The 12,499-nt window shown below is 46.0% G+C and overlaps 1 protein-coding gene across 1 annotated transcript in view; it reads left to right on the top strand.

Moving 5' to 3' along the window:
* The window catches only part of CTSC (cathepsin C), a 34,003-nt gene extending 22,065 nt beyond the window's left edge, over window positions 1-11,938 (top strand). Inside the window, exons 5-7 of the mRNA XM_081860528.1 lie at window positions 1,630-1,745; window positions 8,294-8,425; window positions 10,085-11,938. Of these exons, the coding sequence (XP_081716654.1) occupies window positions 1,630-1,745; window positions 8,294-8,425; window positions 10,085-10,587 (751 nt within the window). The 3' untranslated portion in view covers window positions 10,588-11,938. The remainder of the gene's footprint in view (window positions 1-1,629; window positions 1,746-8,293; window positions 8,426-10,084) is intronic.
* The last annotated feature ends 561 nt before the right edge of the window (window positions 11,939-12,499 follow it).

Below are 12,499 nucleotides of genomic sequence, written 5' to 3'. Positions count from 1 at the left end.
TGTGGCTGGATGGTTTCGTGGGAGCCGATTGAAACTAAATCCTTCGAAGACAGAGGTCCTATGGCTAGGTCGGGATGGCATGGGGATGAGGGACCAACTCCCTTCTCTTGCGGGGGCCCAATTAGTGCCATTGCCTTCCGTTAAGAGTTTGGGTGTAATCCTTGACGCCTCCCTTTCCATGGAGGTGCAGGTTACAGCAACAGCCAAGGCGGCATTTTTCCACCTTCGCCGCATCAAGCAGTTGGTCCCTTACCTTTCCCGCCCTGACTTGGCCACAGTGATCCATGCGACGGTCATCTCCAGGCTTGACTACTGTAATTCACTCTATGCGGGGCTGCCCTTGAAGCTGTCCCAGAAACTCCAGCGGGTACAGAATGCTGCAGTGAGGCTCGTCACGGGGTCTCTGCCATGGGAGCATATTCACCCAGTGCTTTTCAAGCTGCACTGGCTCCCGGTGGAGTACAGGGTCAGATTTAAGGTGCTGCTTTTAACCTTTAAAGCCCTTCACGGCCTAGGACCCTCGTACCTACAGGACAGCCTCTCCTGATATGCCCCACGGAGAGCCTCAAGGTCCATAAATAACAACCCCCTAGTGGTCCCAGGCCCTAAGGAAGTTAGATTGGCTTCAACCAGAGCCAGGGCTTTTTCAACTCTGGCTCCGGCCTGGTGGAACGCTCTGCCTCATGAGACCAGGGCCCTGCAGGATCTGATTTCTTTCCGCAGGGCCTGTAAGACAGAGTTGTTCCGCCTGGCCTTTGGCTTGGAGCCAATTTGATTCCCTCCCTCCCCCCCCCTCTCTCTCTCTCTCTCTCTCTCTCTCTTTTTCTTTTCTTTTCTTTTCCTTCTCCTCCTGTGACGAGGCTACATTTTAATATTTTAATGTTCCATTATTTTAATATTGTCTTTTATTTTTGTTTTTAAGTTGTAATCATTCTTCTTGTTTTTATTATTGTTTGTAAGCCGCTCTGAGCCCGACCTTGGCTGGGGAGGGCGGGGTATAAATAAAAAATTATTATTATTATTATTATTATTATTATTATTATTATTATTATTAAAAGAAAGTAATTAGTTATTCAGGTTGCCCTTCTTTTAAAATGGTTAACAATCCCAAACTTGGGGTATATTCTACGTGTTAACCCATAGTATAGCTTATTTCTGTAAATACCCACTGCCAGAAAGGCTTTACATGCTCACACTTCCACCACATGTGAAGTGTTGTACCTTTTCCATAGATGAACACTCTGCTGCTTGTAGGAAGACTGTATAACAATTTAATAATAATAATTTATTATTTATACCCCGCCCATCTGGCTGGGCTTCCCCAGCCACTCTGGGCGGCTTCCAACAAAGTATCAAAATACCGTAATACATCAAACATTTAAAGCTTCCCTAAACAGGGCTGCCTTCAGATGTCTTCTAAAAGTCCGGTAGTTGTTGTTCTCTTTGACATCTGATGGGAGGGCGTTCCACAGGGTGGGTGCCACTACCAAGAAGGCCCTCTGCCTGGTTCCCTGTAACTGGACAATGTCCCTGTGTGGACACTGCAGCTCTTGGATGGTGTTCCAATTCTTCCTCTTGTCAAATAATAGGGATTCCAATTTGAAGTATTTGGGTTTTATTTCTTTATAGGCCAAAACCTGCCCCTCTGACTGCTGAACTAATGAAACAAATTTCCAACCTGCCTGAATCTTGGGACTGGAGGAACGTGAATGGTGTTAACTACGTCAGCCCAGTGCGAAACCAGGGTAGGATATGTTCCTTTCATACCTTTTGTTACTGAAATAATCAACAAGGCGTTCTAGAAAAGTCAAATACACAACTTGGATGTACACACCCTACCACCGGTTCTTTTGAGAGAGATGGGTGCAAATCAGGGACATTGCACTGTGGGGTGCCGTCATCCATCGTGAAAACAACTAAAGAGTTGCTCATTCACATCATAAAGTGTATCAGCCACTTGACTGCTGCATCGCCCAGAAACCTTGCCTCAGCCTTTGCCATGACCATAGATAAGATGTGGGGAACATAAGCATTTTCTGCTCCCATTTCGGTTTTTGACAGCCTCCTGGTTGAGGCCGGAAGCCTGGATTTTGCTCTTGTGGGTCCCACCCCCACCCCCCTACCCCAGTTTCAGTCCTGGGTTATGAATTGGCCCAGTCTGACACGCCGCCAGCCTCTGGGTTTCACTCAACTTAATATTGGATGCTTGTTAACAGTGGAACTGAACCTCATTAACAGATTACTTTCCTAATTGTTTCTGACAGCAAATTATCATTCCGCTTTTAGCCAGTGATCCCTTGAATTGTCTTACGCCACTTTCAGGTCTTATTGTTGATCAAAGTCATAGTTCTAGGTGTGTGGAGGTTTTTTTTTAGTGGTGATAATTGCACCACCGGGTAGGTACGTCATAAATCCCTCCCTTCTTCCATCAGTGTCAGTCTTGAAGGTGGCTAAATGCGGCTGGCTTGGGCCTAACCGCTTCAGCTGATGTGCTCGAAGCAGGCCCAAGAACATGACAGAAATGAAAATGATGAGGAAAAGCATTCTGTGGTTTCTGGGTGTGGATGGGAATGACATCACTTTCCTGGGCAGTGAGAAGTGGTGTTACGTGCCTCTTTGCTACAAGAAACCCAAGACTATGTGTTGGGAGAATTAGCTTTCAGCTTCTTTCTGGGAACCTTGAGCTCTGAATTCCCACTGGCTCCTTTTTGCTTTCTTTCTCACATATTTACAGCAAGGGTGTGGCAACTCTGGTCCAGGCCTCCCACCTTGTCCCTCCCAGTGCATTTTGGCTAAACCATGTGCAGTGGGTCAGTGTGCCTGGCTGTCAACCAGTAGGTTGGTGGTTCGAGTCTACCCAGGGAAGGCTGTGGGCAGAGTTCAGGGGGTTGGCTGGGTCAAGAGGACTTTCTGGAGCACCGAATACCTGCCGATCAGTGAGACGTGGAAGCGCATTGGTGTCCCAACGATCAGCTGGCTGTCGGTGCATCAGAAGATGGGTCTTGGGGTTGCATCACTTGTCATCTTTGTGATGTCAGGTGATTGACAGAACGGCAATCCCACCTGTCAAATTTGTTGTTGTTTTTCATAGTAATATTTATTAGCATTTTCATTTTCAAAAAAACACCATACAGTTTTTACATTTATCATCACCTGTATTTTGACTCTCTTGAGTCATAGAATCATAGAATCATAGAGTTGGAAGAGACCACAAGGGCCATCGAGTCCAACCCCTTGCCAAGCAGGAAACACCATCAGAGCACTCCTGACATATGGTTGTCAAGCCTCTGCTTAAAGACCTCCAAAGAAGGAGACTCCACCACACTCCTTGGCAGCAAATTCCACTGTCGAACAGCTCTTACTGTCAGGAAGTTCTTCCTAATGTTTAGGTGGAATCTTTTTTCTTGTAGTTTGGAACCATTGCTCCGTGTCCGCTTCTCTGGAGCAGCAGAAAACAACCTTTCTCCCTCCTCTATGTGACATCCTTTTATATATTTGAACATGGCTATCATATCACCCCTTAACCTCCTCTTCTCCAGGCTAAACATGCCCAGCTCCCTTAGCCGTTCCTCATAAGGCATCATTTCCAGGCCTTTGACCATTTTGGTTGCCCTCCTCTGGACACGTTCCAGTTTGTCAGTGTCCTTCTTGAACTGTGGTGCCCAGAACTGGACACAGTACTCCAGGTGAGGTCTGACCAGAGCAGAATACAGTGGCACTATTACTTCCCTTGATCTAGATGCAATACTCCTATTGATGCAGCCCAGAATTGCATTGGCTTTTTTAGCTGCCGCGTCACACTGTTGGCTCATGTCAAGTTTGTGGTCAACCAAGTCGTCGAGTTCCCTCCATCCCTCCAAACTGGCTTTCTAACTTCCAGTCATAACTTCATCTGCATTTCTCATTCCCCCTTTCTACCTTTCTTTTTACTTTCATATTCCTTATAATTGTAAATAAGCTTTTACTTTTAACCAGCAAACCTTTGTCAGCCCTGTTAGTGTTGTTAAATGTTTACAATGTCCTTTCAAATACGTAATAAATTTACTCCAGTCTTTTTTCAAACTGTTGGTCTCGCTGGTCTTGGATTTTCCCTTCTGAAGAAGTGTGCATGCACACGAAAGCTCATACCAAGAACTGACTTAGTTGGTCTTTAAGGTGCTACTGGAAGGAATTTGTTTTGTTTTGACTATGGCAGACCAACACGGCTACCTATCTGTAATTGGATTTTCCCTGACAGTTTTGCCAGGTCTACGTATTCAATCATCTTATTTTGCCATTCTTTTCTACTGTCGGAATTTCTTGCCCACCTGTCATATTTGACCTGTGAGGCAATAGCGGAGATAAGGATCTGGCCAGATCTACTTTCCGTCCTCTCCCTGTGATTTTCAGTATTCTGCTTCTCAGACAATAATAATAATAATAATAATAATAATAATAATAATAATAATATAAATTTTTATTTAGAAAACCGGGCTCAGGGCGGCTAACAACAAATTTAAAACACTTAATTGATGCTACAAAAAACAGCATAAAATACGGTATAAAACTTGAATAACAATAAAATAAAAAATCAATTTAGGGGGGAAATCCATCCAATAAATGTTAGATGATCACCAGGGCTAGCTGACTACCGGTAAATTAGTCCTATTTGGGCCAGCAAGGAGACCAGGGGAGAATTAGATGTGGGATCCCAGAGCGGGTAATCTTCAGAAAAAGGGGCAGAAGAGGGAAGGAAGGGGAATAAAATTGAAAGTTCAAATTGAAAGCCAGGCAGAATAGCTCTGTCTTACAGGCCCTGTGGAAGGAAGTTAAATCCTGCAGGGCCCTGGTCTCATGGGACAGAGCATTCCACCAGGTCGGAGCCATCACTGAGAAGGCCCTGGCCCTGGTGGAGGATAATCTGACTTCCTTAGGGACCGGGACCTCTGAACTATGATTATTCATGGACCTTAAGGTCCTCTGCGGGGCATACCAGGAGAGGCGGTCCCGTAAATACGAGGGCCCTTCATTTTGGAAAGAGAAAGAGAGGCCCTGCTCTCGGGCGTACAAACTAAAAGGACAAGACCTTCAAGGGAGTAGAGGCAAAATCGAGAGAGAAAGATGGTGCCTTCTTCTGGACACCCAGGGCAACAGGTAGTCATGGCTCAGCCTTTTTCCAAGCCAGGAGGGGGAAGCAGTGTCTCTGCATCTCCACTGGTCAATGGATGGGGCCTGTGTGGTCTTCCCTCATTGCTTCAAAGTTCTTCCTGGGAGTCAGAGGGTTGCAGCCTCACAGAGGCCAGAGCATGCTTCTTTTGCAATCCCTTCTATGAGCAGAACTTGCAGCCAGAGCCAGGCAATACCTGGGACCAGTTTGCTGTGTTGCAACAGAGACCTTGCTTTTGGAAACTGCTTCCCCTAAATGGATATTCAGGCCTGGAGGATCTGCTGACCGTGAAACGGGTTAGAAAGAGAATAGACTTCCTGAACCATCAGTTTCGAAAAGAGTCCTTTCTGCCTTTTAACGAGTCTTTAATGGCTTTTAGTGATTTTTTTATTTGGCTGCAGAGCGAGTGGCCTCTAATGCAATTTAAACCAGGTTGCGATTTAATTTGTGGGGAAGAGCGAAAACCGGTGCTTTTAGAAAATTAACTTGAGGTTGCCGCTGCTAACTCTTGCCATTGTTGTTGTTGTTTATACTCCTAACTGTCAATATTGCCTAGCTGGTAAATGAATGTGCCACCATCCTGAATAACTAATTTATCTTGCTGCTAATGAGGAAAAATACACCACTGAAGGTTTGTGTATTTCTGCAAGATGGGCTCTTGCAACTTGACCTGCATTCACACAGCAGTTCATTTCCGGCTAATTTCTGCATTATATTTTACAGTGTAAAAGCCGTTCTAAAACTAAAGGAATATTGTGTGTGTTTAGCGCTCATTTCCATGTTATTTGAACCCAGGAAATTTGCGGGTATAACAACATACAATTCTTTCCTGCTATTTTCATGTAGGAATCTTGGCTGGAACACAAGTGCACATATGTGGGAAGGATGAGGGAGTAACAACGTTATCCAGTGGCGTTCAGTTTTGTGCCACACCACACCCACTGGTGTGCATGAAATTTAGCGTGACATGCTTGTATGTTGGGCAGAAAGCCATAGTTCTGTAATGCAGCAGGTAAAGCTAAAGGGACCCCTGACCATTAGGTCCAGTCGTGACCGACTCTGGGGTTGCGGCGCTCATCTCGCTTTATTGGCCAAGGGAGCCGGCGTACAGCTTCCGGGTCATGTGGCCAGCATGACTAAGCCGCTTCTGGCGAACCAGAGCAGCGCACAGAAATGCTGTTTACCTTCCCACCAGAGCGGTACCTATTTATCTACTTGCACTTTGACATGCTTTCGAACTGCTAGGTTGGCAGGAGCAGGGACCGAGCAACGGGAGCTCACCCCGTCACGGGGATTCGAACCGCCAACCTTCTGATCAGCAAGTCCTAGGCTCTGTGGTTTAACCCACAGCGCCACCCGCGTCCCTAATGCAGCAGGTACTGAAGTGTAAAAGGAACAAAAGCCACTAGCAATTATGATCAGGAAAACTAGCAAAATGGGATGGGAGGGAAATAAAGCATAGAATCATCAGAACTTCCAACCCAACCTTTGCTCAGTGCAGGATCTGCAATATAGGATGACACAACAGGATTCCTTGTGTTGCAAAAACAGATAAACTTGAAGCAAAAACAGGCAACACGTGGATAATAATGTTCTAACAAAATATATATAACCTGTATTATTTCACAGTTCTTAAACAGAGCACATATGATGGAGATACAAATAAAAAAAAAATCAAAATCAATATTGTATGAACAAAATTGAAGAAGGTAGTCAATCAATATCACTGAGGCCAAACAGGCCTTTCAATAGTCCCAATCCTGTAATCATGCGATAATAGAAGTTCCAAGCACAGCAATTCTTAACAGAGAATATGTAATGGAATCACAGAAAATAAAAGTCTATCACTGATACACGAATAAAATTAGACAATATAGTCCATCAGTATTGAAAGAGGCAAATAAGCCTTTCAGCAGTCACAATCCTGTACCTATGCGATGATGGATGATCCAGAAACGTGGTACAGTTTTTCCGGATGACAAACTTTCGATACTAGTTCTTCATCAGCATATGAGTGGTCCTAACAGGTACCTCAAGTAGCATAAGATCAGCACTCACTAAGAAGTGTAGAAAGCTGATCCTTTTATAAATAAATACCAAAAGGGGGGAAATACAAAAACAAAACCCCAACTTAGCCTCTCCCCTGCCACCCAAGGATGCATCAGTCTTTTTAAGTTTGTCAAAGTCCAGTCTTTGATTTTGGCGGTTCCACCCAACCCTTTGCTCAGTGCAGCCACAACAGCATCCCTGACAGATGCTGCCCCGCCCCTGCAGAAATGGTCCTGCAAAGGAGAACCCAGGCCAACGCTGCTCACTAGTCCTTCTTCACACCCTCCTTTCGTATTTTTCCCAGGCTGGGACATGTCCACAAACTCTGTAAATGCCTTTTGCCTCTCTGGCAGTTGCATGTGAGCAGAAGCTATCCTGCCCCCCAAAAGCTAACGTTTACATTCATTGCTCTGCCTTTTTGCTTCCCTGGATGGAGGATAGTTTTGTTTTTGTGTAGAAACTGGCCTGCTGTGCAGATGTTGTCAGTGTTTGTAAAAAGAAAAAAAAGGAAGGAAAGGGTTCTGACCTCCCTTTGTCTCTTCAGCCTGGTCCTCGGACCTTTGTCTGCATAAAAGAGTCCTTGCAGAGTTTTATTCTTAAAAGTCTTTGTGCAAAACACGACTGAATAACTATACACACCAGCACTAACCAACCACCCAACCCAAACACCAGCCTCAGCACAAACTAACATTTCTCACTTATATATACAACTTGGTGCAGGCCGCTGAGTCATGCTGACCCAGCTTTATTTGCATTAAAGAAACAGCGGCCATTTTAGCCGTGACAGATGTGACTTTTTTGACTCCACCCCCTTTTTGCCTCTGGCCCCGCCCCCACCAGCATGTGGCCCCCAGAAGCTTGCCCAGGAGGGAACAAGGCCCTCTGGCTGCAGAAATTTCCCACTCCCTGACTGAGGTCCATTGGTCCTTTTAGGCTAGGATGGATAGAGATGATGGGCTCACCTTCACCTCTGAGATGTGTGAGAAATTAAATGATGGCGTTCCATCCATTGTCAGCTGAACGGAGGGATATAATTGTGGAGTCCTGGGAATGTTAGGATGAAAGACTGGCTCTAACTGGCTCTCTCGTTCTCCTCAGCATCCTGCGGCAGTTGCTATGCCTTCGCTTCTATGGGCATGCTTGAATCCAGGATTCGTATCCTCACCAACAATTCGCAGACTCCGACGCTCAGTCCCCAGCAGGTTGTTTCGTGCAGCCAGTACTCTCAAGGTAAACGACATGGCAGCACTGTATTCATTCACTGTAACCTGGACCCAAGGGCCTACCAATATTGGCTTTCCCCATTTGCGCTGAAGAACATCTTCCTCACCAGCTAAGCCAGCAACAGAGGCTCTATGGGACTTCTCCCCTCTGTGGCTCAGGGCAAGGGTTGTAGCTCAGCAGTAGAGCAACTCTTTTGCATGCAGAAGTAATAATAATAATTTATTATTAACAAACAGCTGGAGGCACAAGGTCCCAAGTTTCATCCCAGGCATCTCCAGATAGGACTAGGAATGTTGCCTGCCCTAAAACCCTAGAACAGTGTTTCCCAACCTTGTGCCTCCAGCTGTTTTTGAACTACAACTCCCATCATCCCTGACTAGCAAGACCAGTGGCAAGGGATGATGGGAATTGTAGTCCAAAAACAGCTGGAGGCACAAGGTTGGGAAACACTGCCCTAGAGAGCTGCTGCCAAAAGCCAGCATAGGCATAGAAATGAATTTCATCTGTTTCAGCCATAGGGGGTAGTGAGGTTTTGGCAGAAGCTGAACTGCAGCAGAATGGAGATAGCACTGATTGTGACGAACCCAGAGTGGGGTGGAAACCGCTGTCTCCCTATATCCCTTAGGACATTTGTGTGCATTTGCAGGATAACAGATCTGCATACTGTTGGCTTCTAGAAATGAAGGGCATATGGCCAACTATGGCATGGCAGCTTTGAGTTACAGTGGTACCTCGGGTTACACACGCTTCAGGTTACGTACGCTTCAGGTTACAGACTCTGCTAACCCAGAAATAGTACCTCAGGTTAAGAACTTTGCCTCAGGATGAGAACAGAAATCGTGCTCCAGCGGCGCGGCAGCAGCAGGAGGCCCCATTAGCTAAAGTGGTGCTTCAGGTTAAGAACAGTTTCAGGTTAAGAATGGACCTCCAGAACGAATTAAGTACTTAACCCGAGGTACCACTGTATTTGGGCAAGACAGAAAGATCTCTGCTCCAAGGAGCTTGCAGTGGGGCGGGGGGCAGCAGAATGAGCCATGAGAACAGAGCATAGAAATTGGGGCAAACACTAGGGCTGGACGATATATCGTCTAAAACCGGTTTGAAGTCTGTAACATAATATTGGTTTCATAATTTTTGACCTGACAAAATACTGCAAATTGTGATATGTGTGTGTGTTCTATGCAGAAATCACAATGTGGGGGAAATTGTGAAGCCAACCAATGTCTCTGCATAGTTCCATCCTTGTTTCAGACATTGTGGCATATAGTCGTACCTCGGCTCCCAAACACCTTGGGAGTTCAACGTTCTGGCTCCCAAACGATTGAAAAACAGAAGTGAGTGTTCCAGTTTTCCAACATTCTTTTGGAAGCTGAACATCCATCAGAGCTTCCGCAGCTTCCGATTGGCTGCAGGAGCTTCCTGCAGCTAATCAGAAGCCATGCTTTGGTTTTGGAAGTCGAGTGGACTTCCGGAACGGATTTTGCTTGACTTCCAAGGTAAGACTGTATCATGGTGTTTAGCTCATGATATATGTTGAAAACCAGCGATCGCCCAACCCTAGTGAAAACATATTCTCAAAGCTTGGTTGGCAGTGAAGGAGAGCCCCGGTCCCCGGACTTAAAATTGTGTGATTAACCATCTGGGTTATTTCCTTGTTTCTTTCAGGCTGCGATGGAGGATTTCCTTACCTCATTGCTGGCAAATACGCTCAGGATTTTGGTGTGGTTGAGGAGGACTGTTTCCCTTACACAGCCAGAGATTCGCCCTGCACTTTTAAGAGCAAGTGCTACCACTACTATGCCACCAACTACCACTATGTTGGCGGCTTTTACGGAGGGTGCAATGCAGCGCTGATGGAACTTGAACTTCTTGCACACGGGCCTATGGCTGTTGCCTTTGAAGTGTATAGTGACTTCCTGCATTACGAAGGGGGGATCTACCACCACACGGGCCTGATGGATCCTTTCAACCCTTTTGAGCTGACCAACCACGCGGTCTTGCTCGTTGGCTACGGCAGCGACCCAGCCACCGGCGAGAAGTTCTGGATAGTGAAGAACAGCTGGGGAGAAAGCTGGGGCGAGGGGGGTTATTTCAGGATCCGTAGAGGCACTGACGAATGTGCGATAGAGAGCATCGCCGTGGCCGCCACGCCTATCCCCAAAATGTAGCCGTGGTACTTTTCGGCCGATACCTTCCCAGGAAGCAATGGTGTCCGTCCTAAAAAAAAATAATAACAAATCATGGTGCGCTTCACAGCAGTTTGCTTTGGCAGCTTAAGAAAATGAGCTTTAATGAAAAACATTCAGGCATGGGGAATTGAAATTGAGCTTGCATCCCTCAAAGGATGCTAAATGAGAACCACTGAGTCATCGTGGATGGAGCAAGCTGGTACAGATGTTTTGGACTACAATTCCCATCATCCCTGGTCATGGACCATGCCGGCTGGGAGTTGTAGTGCAAAATATCTGGAGGGAACCAGCTTGGACAAGAGTAGACCCAAGACCAGGTGGGATTCAAGTAGCTGATCGGTCACGAAGTTTGCTTGGTGGCCTTTGTGAACCACTGACTCAATTTTGCATTTATCACTAAAGCTCAGCAGCCGTTTTGTGTGCTCGGGTGGATAGCAAGGATTGGGAGCCGTGGTTGGAGCAGGCTTGCAAACCCATGGTTTGGCATGATGTCGGCGCTGGGGATGTGAGAGAACTGCTATTACAAGTGTTCCATCTTTGGAAGCCACTATATCATGAAGAAGAAGTGCTGAGCACATGGGAAAAGGAAAGCAGGCATGCAGAATGATGACTTAGTGGTACATTTGGAAGATTAAACCATGGTTTGAACTGAGTTTAACTTTTAGCCCTGGGATTGGGACAACCTGTGGCCCTCCAGATATTGTTAGACTTCCATCAGCCCCAGCCAGTACTGTCAATGGTCAGAGATTATAGGAGTTTAACATCAGGAAGGCCACAGATTCCCATTTCTCTTTTAGCCTTACTTTAACCGAGTTGTTTTGGGTAAAATGGGATGATTCCGTGTATCTTGCCATCGAGGAAAGATAGAATAAAAAGAAGAACAAGTCTGAGGTTTACAATCTCCAATAAGTACAATATGCAATAGCTGAAGACGTTTGACACATTATTTCCCATCATTTTCTCCTCTAAATTGGACAATCTTTCTGTACTTGCCCTCTGCCGGAAATACTTTTTCACCTCTGTAATTTTATTTTGTGTTTTAAATTACTGTGCCTTACGGGGGAAATGAAGAAATGTGTAAGTAGAAGATGATGCGATTTGTACGACATTTACAATATGATTGCACTGTGATTTTTATTCTTTTTTGAAAAAGGGAATCTCTCCAACTATTCTTTGTATAGCAAAGAAGACAAACCTGGTGCGTGACCTCTCCTGAATGTCGGTGTTCGTCTGACATTCATTTTTAATGATGCCCTTTTATTCTGCATGTGGCTTGCTTCGTTTTATGGTTCTCAGTTTTGTACGTGATTCTGAAATAAAGGGAAACCCTGAAGTCCACTGCAGTCCCATGTATATGAGAACAGCCTTGCTAGATCAGACTAGAGTTACATCTAGTTTAGCTTTCTGGTGCTGGGGAGGAGCCTCGGGGGGAAATTTGCAAACAAAGAGTGAAGAAGAAGAAGAGATAGAGCTGGTAGACAGCTGCCCTGGACACAGAATTGGCCTGCATCTCCATGGACAGCTGTGAGTCCAAAATGACTCCCAGGCTGCGCACCTGGTCCTTCAGGGGCACAGTTGCCCCATTCAGGACCAGGGTGTCCCCCACACCCACCCACCCCCTGTTCCCACAAAACAGTACTTCTGTCTTGTCAGGATTCAACCTCAATGTTAGCTGCCTCCATCCTCCAACTGCCTCCAGGCACTCGCACAGGACCTTCAGCGCCTTCACTGGTTCTGATGTAAAAGAGAGGTAGAGCTGGGTATCATCCGCATACTGATGAACACCCAGCCCAAACCCCCTGATGATCTCTCCCAGTGGCTTCATGTAGATTTTAAAAAGCATGGGGGAGAGGACGAAACCCTGAGGCACCCCACAAGTGAGAGCCCAGGG

This window comes from Podarcis erhardii, assembly GCF_964252035.2.
Source record: "Podarcis erhardii genome assembly, chromosome: 4".
Classification (NCBI taxonomy): Eukaryota; Metazoa; Chordata; class Lepidosauria; order Squamata; family Lacertidae; genus Podarcis; species Podarcis erhardii.
This window is presented reverse-complemented; position numbering and strand designations above follow the sequence as displayed.